The 17,169-nt window shown below is 30.4% G+C and overlaps 1 protein-coding gene across 1 annotated transcript in view; it reads left to right on the top strand.

Moving 5' to 3' along the window:
• LOC126734782 (zinc finger protein 608) overlaps positions 1–17,169 on the top strand; it is a 171,146-nt gene that overhangs the window by 112,283 nt on the left and 41,694 nt on the right. The window contains exons 5-7 of the mRNA XM_050438505.1: positions 14,069–14,334; positions 14,393–14,669; positions 14,727–15,199. Of these exons, the coding sequence (XP_050294462.1) occupies positions 14,069–14,334; positions 14,393–14,669; positions 14,727–15,199 (1,016 nt within the window). The remainder of the gene's footprint in view (positions 1–14,068; positions 14,335–14,392; positions 14,670–14,726; positions 15,200–17,169) is intronic.

The raw sequence follows: 17,169 nt of genomic DNA on the forward strand, positions 1-17,169 counted from the left end.
AATGAGATAAAGGACAGATTTTCAGCACTGATACATATGAAAAATCAAATGGAAATGTATTGTTCTTTCATTGAGTAATGGAATTCAAGAATATGATGCTAGACGAATTCTAAAGCCTTCTGAAGTCACAAATGTGATAACTTATCAATTATTTTAGATTTTTATTATGTTTTGATTTGACAATCTGTGAGGTGGTTGTTTCAGTCGAACAGAGAGACTGGCCTGTAATTTTCAGGCAATTATGGATTATCTCTCTTAAAACTTAAATATTATATTACTATAAGAATATTATTATAAGGAAAGTTCCTGGCTTCCTTATATCTTTGAAGCAATTATATATTAGCTCTATCGATAGAATAATTAATATATCTTTTATAAAAACAGTGAATTTTCTATCGATGCTATAAATCCAATTTTCCAACTCTTGTACTAATCAAGTAAAATGAGGTAGCAAACCGTCCTGCTGAAACCCAATAGATCGTTCCCATACCTTTTGAAACTAAATATAGCGAAATAAGGAAATAGATAGGTAATGTGGAAATAAAATCATTTTGAATACCTTAAAGTTTTGTAATTGCAAATCACTGTGCAAACATTTACTTTTTGTGGGTCATCTTTGATCTTGCGTCGTAATATTGTGCTTTCATATACACAAAACTGTCTCTAAATTGACGGCATTATTTGAAGCTACTTTACAGCATGCACTGTGAGGATGGATGGTTGACAGAAAATATCCAATAAGAGATCACAATTCTTATTCTATGAGTGTTATTTCAATGATTTGGATTTTCAATCTAACATTTATTTATACTTTGTCAAAATTGTCAATAACATAAAATTTGCTCTTATCAGCTTTCTGGTCTCAGGTTCAAATTCGCTTTTACAATGTTAGTTTAATTTAAATAAAATATTTGAATTTGTTTAAATAATTAAGTATCTCTGCCTGTATTTAGAATGTTTTTATTACTTTAATATAACACATTAATTTAGTTAAAAATCCTTTTTAATGACATTAGTGTAAGAAATTATATCATTAATCCTTTCAATAAAAAAAATCATAAACTGTTGAATTTTTTTACCTTTTTTACTAACTAGGTCGTGAGACAAAAATTATCCGGATCTACTTGTATGTTAAATTCATTCAATTTTTTGTTTCAAAAACATTGAATTTTTTTAATGAATTGGTTCATCACATTTTAGATGCTCACCGTACATGTACGTGTCGCGTTGTATCATTCAGATAGGCCGTGTAGAATAAAATTTTTAAATATTTTCTTCGGCATGAGTGAACAATACCAATTCCTATACATGCATATCCAGAACCTTCAACATATTAAGTTTTGGCTAACCGACAAGCCATGACTGCATATCCCTGGAAATTTCAAGCGAATGCCAATCAAAACCGCGGGAATCTAAACCGTAAACCGACATGTTCGAATAGGTATTTCATCGATCAATACACAACAATTTCCATCCTGGTTTTCCCACGAAATTGCCGTAATTAATACACGAATTAATATCTTACTAAATGTACCCCTCTATCGATATCATTGTGTACATTTAAACGGTTCTGTATATAGTGACTACATCTATGTGTAAAATATGTTTGTATATGGCTTGTAATGTGTTTAAACACTTTATGCCAGGAATCGCAATTAATATTTCTAATTCTTCTTTTTTCTATCCCTGTATTTTGCTAGGGCAAATAAAATGCCGGGAAATAATTAAAACGGAGTTCGAGCAATTCGACCGACGCTTTTATAACCTCAGCCATTTATTACATAAATTCCCAGAAATATGCCGGCCATGAAGCGGTTTTCCGTACATGTTAAATTCATGTACACAGCGTAGTTGGATAATTCTAAACACGACAATATTGCCCGCAAAATAATTAAAATTGCAAAGCGCGCGTATAGACATTACTGGGGCGCGGTTAACAGATAATATTAATATTTTCTGTTTGAGGTTTGGCTTTAGTACAAGCGTGGAATGTCAGATTATAAAGTTCCGACCCGACGCCCTAATAATCCTTGTAAATTATTTGAAATTACTCTTATGCAGCTTGGTTTATTTTAATGCAAAGCTCCTTCAAAGGATTCTAAATATTAATAGAATTTAAATGGCACAAAAAATGTTTTATCAAAATTAACTATATACACTGGTGGCCAAAAGTAAATTGACAACTACTTATTTTTCAAATTTGTTTATATCACGGTTTAGGAAATGATAAATTAGGTGGGACAGTACCTGATTAAAAAACAACGGAGCCTATTTGTAATGTTTAATTATATTTAAACTATTTATTCGTAATATCCAATTTTATTTAAAAAAAAAATTAAAAAACTAAACAATTTTCAAGTGGCCAAAATTAAATTGACAAATTCAAAGCTTACTAAAATAAAAATAAGTATAGAAAATTTAAAGGGTTTTATTCAATAATGCGTTGCATAGCCTTTATTTCTTCTCACTTCCACCAACCTTTTGGGCATTGACCTAATTAAATTGTCAATATAGGACGTGTCAATGGATATCCAGCATGCCTTCAAAGCTTCAAAAAGTTCTTGTTTATTTTTGAAATTTTTACATCGAATGTGACGATCAATGTAATCCCAAATGTTCTCGATCGGATTTAGGTCCGGTGACTGTGACGGCCATTTGATTATTATTGAACATTAATTTTTTCTTGGCTCAACCATTGCTTAACGACCTTGGATGCGTGTTTCGGATCGTTATCATGTTAAAAGTAGTGGTTGAGTGGCATAAGTTCATCAGCGTAAGGTACCATAACATCCTGCAGTATGTCTTTATACATGAAACGATCCATCGTGCGTCCATCTATCAAGTGTAGTGGACCCATCCCATAGCCCGAAAAACACCCCCACACCATCACGGAACCACCTCTATGCTTGACTGTGGACACCATATATTTGGGATCATACCTAACATATCTTTTGCAATCCGAATTAATCAAATTGAACTTTGATTTATCACTAAAAATAACCTTTTTCCATTCGGAGACTGTCCAGTGACTATGTTCTCGAGCAAAGCTCAATCGAGCCCGTACGTTTTTTAAACTTAGCAGTGGTTTCTTTGCAGGGCGTCTTGTTTTTAAATCACTATATTGAAGTCTCCTTTTAATGGTACGACAACTAACTGAACCCACACCTTCTTCCAAATGCAGCTTGATTTCTTTTGAAGTTGCGAATGAGTCAAGTTTTGCTTTTTTCAAAATTAATTTGTCAACACGACTAGTGGTCTTCTTTGGTCGGCCAGTTTTTTTTAGAGGAACAACACTTCCACGGAGATTAAAATTTTTTATTATTTGACTTACTGTTGTCCTCAAAAGAGAAAATTTTCGAGCAATATCCGCCTGTTTAACCCCTTTCCGGTAATCGTCGATTATTCGCATCTTAATATCGATCGATAAAGTTATACCACGTGGCATTGTGAATATTTTTCAAAACTAATAGTAAGGAAAGTCAAATCAACAGAAACCAACGCATAAAACTCAGAGACTGAATAAATATGTTGTTTGGCAATCCAATTTTGGCCACCTAGCAGTCAAACAAAATTATTGGAATTTGATAAAAAAAATATTGAGAAAAAGTGCAAGCAATAAAAATCTATGGAATTTGTTTCTTCAAACTATGTTGTTTACATTCCTAAACACTAATAAGCTCAACCGGTTTTTCCTTTGCTTCAGATAAAATATATCCATAAAAATGGAATTTGTCAATCCAATTTTGGCCACCAGTGTATATTAATATTTGATGATTAAACCAGTGAAGACGTTTATAAAATCTTCATATCGTTAATTTAGAGATTGTCTCAGGAATCTTTCACATAATCACTGACATAGTGCTAAAATGGAATTTCTCAACAGCAATGGCCACGCATTTTGTTTTTAAGATAATTTATGGTCCTAAAGATAAATTAGAATAATATCGTAGTATTAGAATAAGTCTATTTCTTTTTAAGTTAATCATTTGAATCGGCAACGATACAAAGCCTGGGCCAAATCTAAAAACCCCCTTCTTTCTTTTTTTAACTTTGGAATATTACTTTGATACCAGTTTTACGAATACATCCCACGTTGATATCCTTTGCTCCAAATTGCACTGATTTTCAGATAGTATTTTATGTTTTTCAAGAATTTCAACTAAACAACAAAGTCATTTACATTAATTTTTAATTTATTTTTAATATAGTGAATAATAATTAAGTGTTATAAGATTATCCATATTAAATTAAAAGACCTTGTAGAGATTCAGGATTTAGCATTCTGGATAGGAGGGTATAAAAACCATATCCGAAGTATAAATCCCAGCTTAAAGTCCTTTTGTCGCAAATATATTGCCAACACGATTCCGGCATATCGCAATGTCTACTCTTATACAAGACATAGAACATTAAAAAGCATGGAAGCATCGCCATGGAACTATTAAATTATTACTTACAATTATAAAAAAATATTACCGTTTATGAACTCTTTATGCGTTTTTTTAACGTGCTTCACTAGAGTAAAGGTACTTATCTCATAAAAGCATTTCTATGGAAATGAAATACATATTTTATATTTATTATAGATTTCTTAATAAGTTTTTATTATTCTACGTTTATGATGACGGTTGTCCCTTAATTTGATGTGATGACAATATCGGTATTTATTTGTGTAAAGATCAGCTTAAATCGAGTTTTTCCCATGGTACGGCACAAGTTTTTACTATCATAGCAATTCACAAAAACACTAAAATAAGTCAACATTTTTCCTTTTTCACCCAAAAACTAAAGAAAAAAGACAGAACTTCACAATGGCCAAATGTAAACACCTAGCCGTTGGTCAAGATGACATCAGCTTTTGCCTGCAGTATTGCCATTTTATTTTTTTAGAAGCCATTTTAGGAATAAGAATGTTAATAACTATTTTTGTTTTGAAAATGTTATTTTTGCGCTTAGAATATGATATATCTATTTCTACTGTTTATTTTTAATCCAAAATCTAACATCATAACATAAGTTAAATTAACATTATGATATGTGTTGATATATAGCTGAAAATTTCCTCTGAAAATGCGTGTAAATTTGACAACAAAGAATCGATGAATATGTTTGTAAACAAAACACCCCCTTACCCATGTGCATATGTTGAACTCAAACAAAGTTGTTTACTAATTCTAGCCTTTCAATGTTCTAAGATGCAGGGTGTCCCACAAGCAATGTCACAGGTTATAACTTTTTTATTTTTAAATATAAATTTTTTTAAGAAAATGTATTATTAATAGTTATAGGACCACTACCCAAAATTACTTAAAAAAAATTACCTCCGACAGATTCATCCCATAAAAACCACGCCAACTTTTTTTTTTAATGGCACCACCATTATTTCTTTTAATGTTTGGAATCTTTGTAAAATTATTAATTCAATTTTATAAAAAGTCTTACATTAAACGTAAAAGTAGTATTATCAATGTACTGAACTCAAACGAATTTCATAACTGACCACAAAAAAATTGTTATTATCATTCGATATCTTTTGATGTCATGATTAAAGGGTGTTGGTAAATAATTTGACCCAAAGTATTGAACTTCCATTTGATCGACAAATGTAACGAAACAAACCTTATGAAAATGTATTTTTCTCGTTATATTTGTGATCGAACTAATAAACATGGTGGAGGAAATTTGGTGATCTATATGAATGTTCAAAAGTGTATTGCAAAATTGGAAAGTAGAAAAGAAATATTAAATTCAATAACATCAACAAATTTAATAACATCAACAGAAAATTTTTACCATCTTCCGATTACGAAAAACAAACAACTCAAGATATCATAAAACCAAAAAATAATGATAAGGAAACTCAAAGAATTTCGAAGGATGTGCACCAGTGTATATATAAATATATACACCAGTATATATATATATATACAGTGTATATATAAATATACACTGATGCATCTTCAGTCTACCGCTTTTTTCTAAGCTTTTTACCTGTTTGTAGTAAAATAAAGTATATATTGTTTCTATTAGTATTTTAATTGAGTTTTATAAAATTATAAAATGGAAGTCTAAATTGTTTATACAGGGTGTATCGACTAGGCAAATAGTAAGGATTTAAAACTTTAGGGTTATAATCCACATAAAAATACCTTCAAAATAAGGTATCACTCGACTCCCCATTCCATTTAAAATTTTGGGGACCCTTGTCACCCCCGCTAGGGCTTTGCCCTCAGGGCGGCGAAACTAGCAAAAAAATGGTTCCCCCTTGAATCAAAAATTGACGGGTCCGAGGAATTTTTCGCAAATGTTCTGAGGGACCCAAAATAGGCTCTGTTTCGTTTTCAAATGGCCACCCTGTATTTACTAAATTCATTTATTATATCAAATTTTTCACACTCTAAGACCCTATTTTGGGCCACTTAAAACATATTTTTTTGTTTAGAAAAATTTGTATTGCATTTTATTTTTAATTTTGATCATTCAATAACTTTTACTTAACTACCAATGGCCAATTTAGCAATATCTAAAATATCTGCCTATCCCCAATAATATACCTTGTTTATGGTCTTAATATTATACCTATAACCAGTATCATGTAATTCTTAGATTCCAGGTACTTAATATAGAAGGATCAACCTTTTTTATGCCTTAACAGAGTTTTCAAAGCATTCATTTAATCCTCAAATCACATCCACATATTCCTTGATACCTGCATGTTTTGTTATCTTTAAAACACTCTAAATTATTGTATATTATTTATGAACACCTTAACAATTTATTAGGGTCATTATTAGGGTATCAAAGGCAGTAAAAATGTACAGGGTAGATTTGTTTCAAATTGATTCTTAGATTGAAAAAAAATATAGGCAATGAAAAGTGCCATTTGTGTTATATCTTTTCAAATAAGTAGATGTGTCTTATTTGCCTAGATCCCAATGTTTGATTACACAAATTTGAGCCACCCTGTACATTCAGTGAATCAAAGTGAAACCTGGAACATTACCTGGTAGATAAATAAATTTCATATTGAAAGATATTCAATTAAGTCATTCTCAATACTTAAATTATACACGAGAGAAAAATCACATGTTAATGTTCAATATTTACATATTCAATAGTTGCAAAATAAGTATATAAATGATTAAATAAAATTCTAAAAATATTACATAGAAATGAAAGTCATACACACATATACTGCATATTTTATTTATTAAAAAATAAAGTACATAAATATTTTGCATATTATTAGTATGCCTAATATTTGTTAGGGGGAATATTTATTAGGGTCAGTTTCATTACTATATGTTAATTATAGTTAATGTAGGACGTCAGAGGCAAATCAGATTTTAATATAACAGATTTATCATTTTGTAGCATTATGAAAAATCTTTGCCTGATATGGAAAAAATGGTCAACTGACGTGAAAAGTGGAACAAAATAAAGAAGAAATGATGAATTCGATAAAGAATGTATAACTTTAAATATTAAGAATAATCCGAAACTATCCGAATAGTTTTATAATACAAAATAATAATTTGTAAAGAAAAAATGGTATAATAGTAGATAAGTAACGCAAACAAAAAAATATTTATTAAAGATGGTCAAAATGCATTTTTTTAACATTTAAAAAACACTCCTCAAAGATTCAGATTCTCATCGATAATTATTGACGTATGTAAATACTTTTGTATAGTAGCATGAATAATGAAGTTAGAAATTCAATCTCCTTGCACCCCATGGACGGGTAACAGCGTGGAGAAGACCTAACGAGAAACCCATTGAGAAAAATTTAACAGCGACAGTATAAATCAGCGGAGTGAAAATTTGCATTTTATAGACGGTATTTTCAATAAGAGCGCATCTCAACATTTTAAAGCAAATTCTTAATCAAAGTGCAGAAGTTGTGAAACTTATACTTTTTATATACAATAAAGACCTAAGCATAAGGCTTATAACAAAGGATCATAACGATTATAAATGAATGGAAACTCATCTCTATATTACTCGATATTACTGATATTTTTTTTCGCATTATTTGGAAAAAATCATATTAGAAAAACCTACCTCCGAAAAACCTTCACATTAAGAATTACTTTTAGGGTTTAACATATTTTTTACGAACAACCGCTTTTTTTCATGCACGAGCGGTATTTCTGAGGCTTTCGCCCACTATTCAAATCACGTAAACATATTCATTGTTATCTAATTCTCTGATATCTGAAAATCCTTTTGACAGTAACCGTTGCCATATGAAAAGCACCAAGTACTTTACAAAGATCCTTATAATTCAAATGGAAATAGAAGATAAATTTGCCGTATCAAAATTAAATTTATGGATTTCTTATTCCCATAAGGAACACACGATAGTTAAATATTCGTTTATTTTTGGTTTACACCAGATGTATATTTTTGTAGAACATATATTTTGTTAAACACTCTTACAAAATACATTTAATGGAATGAGCTTCTAAACAAATACACTTACCATCAACAAAACATTGAATTTTTAATTATAGAAAACCAGTATAATAAAACATTTACTTTAATCGTTAAATAATTGTTAGTATAGAATTTAAAATAAAGGTATCTCTACCTACAAAGTTTACAGGGTGATTCTTCAACGAAAATTACGAACAATTTTTTATATAAATGTATATGTTCTATCGTCTTACTTTCGGATCTACAAGACGTTAAAAAAAAAGAAAGTTAAAAGTTTACATTTAACTTTAAATAAGGAAACAACTATAAAGAGCTATAAATAAAAAATACAAATCGAAGAGTTATATATAAATAGTAAGCATTATAAACTTTAAATAACAATATTCTACAGAAAAACAAATATACCGGATATGTTTGCCTTTTTTACAAAACATAATATTATCTGGTATAGACATATTATTTGGCCTAGTGTCATTTCAAAAAGTATGAGAAACTAAAATACTTTTTTTTAATAATAATAATAAACCTGGTAGGTTTAATAACTTTAATTAATTAACCCTGTAATACTTATACAGGGTATTACAAAAAACATTTCTAAAACAATGCAAAAAATCCATAAAAGTAGCTTCATAAAGGCGTTATTATAAAATTAATGTAAAATAGCCTTTAGACCAACATATTAGGCTAAAATACTTTACTTTAATAATCATTATCAGATAATAGTATTTATATAACTTTATAATATAGTAATCCTTAAAAATTAGGGTTCAGTATTAGGCATAGAAATAGGCTTTAGACAACTTTGTTTAAAAATGTATATGGCGAAAAAAAGATAAAAATTGAAATAAACCTTTTTTACGAGACTTGAATGATAATATATATAAAAGATGCATCAAAGATACTTTGAAATTGGTCTGTTTTTATTAGGTTTTTGATATAAATACTTTGTACCTACTACTTTGATGTAACTACCTTGATGTATTTCATAATTTCATAATTATTAAAAACATAATAAAATAATAAGCCTAATCAAATTAAGAAAAATATCTTAATTGACACGGTATGGATTGTCAATTTATCCACCATAAAAAACTTTATGTTTTATCCTAAACAGATACACCGTGGGATAACTATATTGTGTTTAATTTTTTTAAAGATTTCCATGTGTATGATATACCATTATTACACTATAAGACTACACAGTGGCATATATGTGATATCGAGGTCATTTCGTCAAATATTTGAGGTGTAGTAATCGAGTTTAAAAACTAGATATATAAATCCCCGTGTTAATTTTTTTAAATGCCGACATGTTCTTCCTTTTGTAAACAGAATAGTATATGATATACGTATATTCTACAGTTTAATAAATATACAAAGACCAAGACCAAAAATTTACTAAAAACTCGTTGAACAAACATATCATACATGATTAATATAATAATGTAATAATATTACAATATAACAATTTCTCATTCAAATTGGTATAAAAATCACTTATCATCTATTTTTATGGCTGCCCAACATAATATGTCAATTTAGTAAGACCAAAGTGCTTATTAAAAGAATTTGATAAATTTTTGTAATTTTCTTTCTAAAAATGTTTTTTAATGACTTACCTTATAGCTGCTGATTTTTCTGAATTAATTTTTTTTAACTATTATAAATTTTAAAAAGTATTGTTTGTATATAAATACCTACCTGCAGTAATCGATTGATGAAATATATTGCAAAATTTTGTAATTATTAAACTTCAACTCTTGCATAGACAGTCAAATAATATCTAACGTGAGCAGAAAAATTTTGGAATTTGGCACTATTGGATTGCGCAACTAATAAATTACATATTATCTGAACAGATATCAGAATAAATACAAAAATTACACTCGTTTACATTATATTACATACAAAAATACTTTTTGCGTGTAATAAAATTATTTTCGACAAATTTTATGATCGTCCTCAAGTACTTAAACGAAGAAAAGAGAAATCTTTATTCTTTAAGAATTCAGTATAAAAACAAAACCCTTTTTTAATATCAACATATTAAGATTAAGCTTATTATAAACGCAAATAACGGTATGGCATATGCTTTCTATTACTTTTATTTTACTTGTAAAGTTTTTGTAGTATCTTAATCACTTTATTATCAAATTTAATATTTAGACCATTCAGTATGTAAAAAAACAGGGATAGATGGACTAAAGTGTTTTTTGTTTTATATTTTTTTAACAAGTATATTTTTTTGATATCCTTTTAATAAATACTAAGATCCATTGGAATATAAATAATATGAAAATAAAAAAATTCGTGTTGAATTTTTGAAACAGTGTTGAAGGTTTGGCACTTTGCTATCGTTCGTTACAACTAAATGGCGTACATTTTCTGAACGGTTTGTATGTACATTGTTAATTATTCTTTAACGTTTTCTAAAATAGTTACTATTTAATGTGAATCAGTATTTTTTACACTTTGTTGTTAGATCTTGAATAATGAATAGTGCAGTCTTTAATAGTTCTACCTAATAGAATAATTTTTCTTCCCAAATTAAGTCAAATACCGCCATTTATTGCAACACAATACAGCAATTCACCCTTTGTTTGCCCTCCAGATTAATTTGTAACATCGTACCCCGGGGCATCTTATAATTTCAGACCCTTAAAGTCAAAATAAATATCCCAAGGGCTTAAAGTGCACAAAAGACAGAATACCAGTATTATTCTCATTGTTAAATCACCTTTTTTGAAAATTTTACCTGAAGGTATTCCGAAGAAAGATGCGGAGGGTGAGAGCACCACCATCGGGTCGACATGCCCACGTTGCCTTGTAAAGAGTTTTTAGTTCGCCATGTAGCTCGAAGACGGGTGCATACATCTGTATAGCTAGTTATTTTTAATTTGTTTATTATGCAACGTCGCGTTTAAACATTTTTAATAACAATCCGAGAGTGTAAACAAGTCTATTATCGAAAATGTTTTCGTGGAGTCATGTCCTGTGTATTAGATTTCTTTTCGAGTCAGATTTGTGGACGTTAATATGATAATTTCGAGTGCTGTGATATTTCCTTTTGTGCAATAAAGTGCCTATAGCTGTGATATGTTGGATTATTGTGTAAATAACTTAGCCAAGACAAGGGCCCTAAGGTAATTCACAAAGCACTATTTGCCCTTTAACTTTTAATCTGAATAGCGTAGGCAAACGTATTACATATAATATATAAGCCGAATTGAAATAATTTTACAACTACTTTGATCAAGCTGTCACGTTTCCACGTTTGTGTTTATAAATTATCCACTTTACGTAATTAAAATGATTCCAGATAAAACTGTTTTAATGTTTTCACGGAATTGGCTAATTTTTTTATTGACATGTATGAAAGTAAAAGTTTGTAGTTTGTTTGATTTTATTTATAAATAACCATTTGTTAAGGAGAATAACGGTTTATTTAAGGAATATATTTTAAGCAATATAGTGTTGCGGCTTCTATATAATCGGCAACGTCTTTGTTGTCAATCAAAAGCAAATTTTTGACCACTCTGTATTGATTGATTTATTGTCAAAATATTAGTACAGCCCACTAAAGAAATTTTCCTTTTCTTATGTATCAGTCTGTAAACGTCATTTTTTACATACAATCTATAATAAGTTCAAAATGGTTAGACTTAGGCGTACGACAGTTTAGAAAAAATGTCTTGAATATATCAATTTTCATAATTTGGCTATGTAGCCATACGTGAACAAATTTCATAAAGTTTAAATTCAAGCCGGTAGTTATTAATATAAATCAATAATCAATAACAAACATTTTCTGCTTTTTACAAGGAATTACTCATGTAAAAACCAGAACTGACGTAATTGAAGTGAATTTTCCACTGTTCAATGTCCATATTGCTAATAAAAAAATTGAACGAATTATTGTATTTTAACACTTAAACCAAGAAATCACGTGTATGGTTGAATTGTCAAACGGAATACTTTTGAACAAGCCGCGTCATTTAACGTTCTGAACGGTCATTTACGTATAATACTAGTCATGATTTACAGCCTTAGTTTGCATGTTTTAAACAAAAGAAATTAGAATTATTCAGAAAAACGATAAAAAAATGTAGCAGTTTTTTTTGTCATGCACAACAATTTTTACATGATCTGTACGTGTTTAGGCAGGTTAAGAGTTTAAGAATAGCTCTTAGTTCATTTGCATGTGTAGGTAAATAATACTAATTATAATATATATAGGTAAATCATATATAAGAGTCGTTAATCACAAAACTCGAAATTTAACAATCAACTCTGAAATTAACAAGCCATTTGGGTGGAACATTTCAAAAATATTTGATCAGATATCAGACTTTGTACTGATAGCTGTTAGAAACTTATTTAAATAGATTATAAGATTATTTAATGAATAAGAAGTATTTTAATGAGTTTATTTTTATGTTCTGATATATGTTATTGATCATAGATTGATTGGATTTCTTGTACCATTGGCATTGTTTAAAAAAATGTTTTTTTTAATAGTTTTTATTTAGTGTCATGTATGACATATAAAGATAAATAAAGATTGCATACACAGTTTTTAAAAAAAATTTAACATTATCATGTGTATAGTAATAGCATCGGCTTATTTTATTAATAACTCCAATATTTATGTATTGGTTATATATATTTATGATTTATTATTATTATTATTGACATTTTTAATATCAAAAGTGATGGTTTAGATCCTAATTGTCTTTTTTATCTTATTAGGCAAAACAAAGTTGTTGAGTCTTTTTAAAGGCTCATTAATTATAACCTGCAATTCTAGGAAGAAAATATAAAAAGATATCTTTATAGTATAGAGTGGATGATAGGAAATTTTATTAAAGTACCAAGAAGTAACTTGTTTTACCATCTTTCCCCAGACGTGACGCCGTTAAACTATTAAAAGTTAACTTATAATATCTGGCAATTGGGTGTTTTTTTTTTTGAAAATCGAATTTTTCAACTTATAACTGATTCTACTTTTCTACCACTTCTTAGAATATCTACTACAACAGAACTAACTTTGCCATGGTATTTTTCAACGTATGTATTTTAACCTCCTATATTCCTAATGTCATATTAAAGCACTATTATCAAGTTTTTTTGTGCTATTGGAATGTGATTTATTATCTTATCAGCTGGCCGTGAAACAAAATATTTGATTTATTTATATCCCAAATTAATTATATTCATATAATTTTAAATGATAATTGCTTTTTTAGTCAGTCCAGTTTATTTATAAAATACACCCCAGTATTTAATAAATTACTTTATTAAATACTTATTTTGTCTTCATGTAGTTAGTTGACCAATGTCCTTTCGTTGGTTGAAAGTTTTTACCATGAATCAAGGATCAGTTTTCATACACAATATTATGCATATATAACAGAGTACCTCTAGGGTTAAAGGTTAAAATAATTATATTGTTAAGATTCATATAGTATTTAGTGAAGTGTACTTTTGTTGACATCGACTAGACGTAGACACTTAAAACGATAAAAAAAAATGATTTAAAAGCACTTTAACGATAATAGTTCCTCATATAATTCCCAATTAGCAGGATACTTAAAATAATAAAATATTTCATTAAATTAATCGATTTTAGGTATCGGCGACTTGATCATCGACCTAGACGCGGACATAGAGAAAACTAACGACCAGCAGCAGCACCAGCATCTTCAGCTTAGTGGTGCGGCTGGCGTAAATAATAGTAATAGTGGTAGTGTTAATATGGCGGCAAACGCTGGAGGCGGTCCGCAGGCGTCAAAGAACGCCGCCACCGCTAAAATGCACATAGAGCATTCAGCTACAGCCGACAAAGGCCTGAAGATGAAAATTAAAAGGACGAAACCTGGAACGAAAACATCAGAGGTAAAGTATTAGCGGAAAAAGTACTTGCATCAAAAAAATAATTAAGTCGCTCTTTCAGGCCAAACACGAAATCGTAAAATCAAATGAACAAAACGGGGTGGTAGACCCGTCCGAGATGACCAAAGGCCCGCAGTCCGGTGCCGGTGGTACCAAACACGTGGTCGGCTCCGGCCCTGGACAAGCTGGTGCACCCGGCAACGGATCTTTAGGTAACCCCGGGCCGAACGCACCTTTAGGCTCTTCCGTTAACTCGAATGTTAATAGTGCCAGTAAACGGGGTTCTAGTGGTCATCGACGGGATAAAACCGCTAGGGATAAGCACACGGAAAGGAATGGTAAGATTGCTTAATTTTCGTCTATTATTTATCTTAATCTTATCTTTTTTACTTTAGTTCATAACTCAGCTTCCACTGGTTCAAATCTAGGACCCCCCTCACAACAGAACTCGGTTTCGGGTCTCCCCCTTGCTTCTTCAGGCCCTGGAAACACGTCGAAGAACTCCTCAAACGCGAATCCGTCAGCGCTACCAGCGCAAAACTCTATTTCTAGTGGCTCGATACCTCAGACCAGTGACATGAACGGTTTGTTACGTGGTAGTGCGGTACAACCGGCGCGATCAGTGTTTTCGGCGAATACAGGTCCTGGACCACCGCCACCCTCCCCCGGTAGTGATTCAAACGCTTCGAATACGAGTAAGGCCAGTGAACAATCAAAAGGTGGTGGCGTATCGGGTAGCGGGGCGAGTGGTAGTACCAGTGGCAGTGCGAGTAATGGTGCTAGTGGGAGCTCGAGTGGTCAGGAGGACCACAGGACTAATAGCAGCACATCACCACCACCAAGCAAAAAGTTAAAGGGCGAACCAAAGGTAAGTTTATTTAGTTAAAAATTCATTATAATTTTTAATTTAAAAATTACTAGGAAAATGCACAAAACCATTAGTGATTCTGTATATTTTGTAAATTTGCATATTTGTTATACCAAAAATATATGGTCTCAAAGACATTGGAAAAACAATTATAAAAAATATGATATATTTAATGAACATATTTTTATAATATAGTTTTTCAGTATCCTCGGTACAGAATATCACTATGGCCAAATGAAGCTCTTAAGAACAAACCAACGAATTCTAGGGCAAAATTCTGTGTCAAATTGCTTGAAAGGTGTTTTTGATGCTATTTTAAGCTTATTGGCTGTCAAAAACTTTTTCCAAGCATTTCTACATATTTTAGAATCTATACAAGGTTTAAAGTGTTCTTTTGGATTTTAAAAGATCATATTTTTACAATTTGAAAGGATAATAAGTCAAACTTAATTATTTTTGTAAGTTTTGCTAATAGCCTCCATTAAATAGAAAAGAAATAGAATAGAAAGAATAGAAACGACTGTTACGAAATATATACATTCCCATATAGTTTTTGCTAAAGGAATAGTTTTCCGTAATATATGCTAGAATATGCATTACTTTACTGGCTTTGAAATGAGTATCTGTGGCGTCACATAAAAAGCATGCTTTAAAACACAAATTAAGGTATCCGGAGCGGAAAAAACTATTCAGACAAATATGAATTTAAATTTAATTTTCTTTGTTTAAGCAAACTTTTACCTTGGAATCAGTGTGGCTTTCGTAAAGGATACAGTACCGCTGTCGCTATAATTAATTTTGTGGATAATATAATGTCTACTGGAGATCGTAACCAAAAAGTATTTTTAAACTATAGATATAGTTTAAAAAGACATATCCATTGAAGTGAATATTAATTCGAGTGTTCCGCAAGGGTCTATTCTCGGACCATTGTTTTTTGTAATATATACTGCGGATATTTTGAATGCTCCTATATTTTGTCAAATACAAACATATGCAGACGACACATAACTTTACAATCGTTTTATTTATAAAAATTGCTAATGGGCTATAAAAACCATAAAGAATGATCTCAAAATATTAGAAAAGTTGTCGAAAGCCTATAATATTGTTTTAGATCCAACAAAGTCGACTGTTATGCGTTTTGGAAATTGTAACCAATTAAAATTTCTAGGAAAAAATATAAGTTGTATTTATATTTCTAAGATTTGGTTATCTTTTGTTAGTCATGCTCGTAATTTAGGTGTCATAATTGACCGTGATTTTAGATTCAACCAGAATTTGAAGTCTCTTTTTTAAAAAAACTTATAGCTCAATAAACTTTTTTATAGTAACCGCCACGTAATAAATAGAGACCTGCGTAAAATCTTGTTTGAAACTCTAGTGCTTTTACTTAGCTTGCCTTGGAAGTGCGAGACAGGAATCGAATACAGCTTGTATAAAACTTCTGTGTTGGATTTATTTATGGCTTAAGGAAATTTGGCCACGTCTTCCACATACATATATAGGCCCCTACAGTGGTTGAGGATGGAAAATGGCGTTACTCTCCATTTTTGTACATTTATTGCAACCTTTTTGACAGCTCCTTTCAAGAAACTTCTTCTTTTTCTTCAGGTACCTATCCGTTTCAGATATTGGCAATCTTGTAATAACTTTTTTTGTAACATTTCGAAACAGTTCTACGGAGCTTTTCGAACGTAGATTGCGCAACCATGATGTTCTTCTGGACCCTCTTTTACCCAATACCTCTCCTTGTATTATGGTTTGCAGTGGGTAGTATGGATATTTATTTCTCATAACATGGCGCGGTATTTTAGGCTTCTTTTTTAATAGCATTACCATTACTTGTATATTGTTTTTCATTCTTCTTAGCCCATCTATGTTGTAATGTGAGCTGTCCATGGTATTCTGAGCATTCTCGTTCTTCGTTCAATTTTTTTGGAATATAAGTTGAATATCAAAGGCGAAAG

The sequence above is a fragment of the Anthonomus grandis genome, chromosome 4 (genome assembly GCF_022605725.1).
Source record: "Anthonomus grandis grandis chromosome 4, icAntGran1.3, whole genome shotgun sequence".
NCBI lineage: Eukaryota > Metazoa > Arthropoda > Insecta > Coleoptera > Curculionidae > Anthonomus > Anthonomus grandis.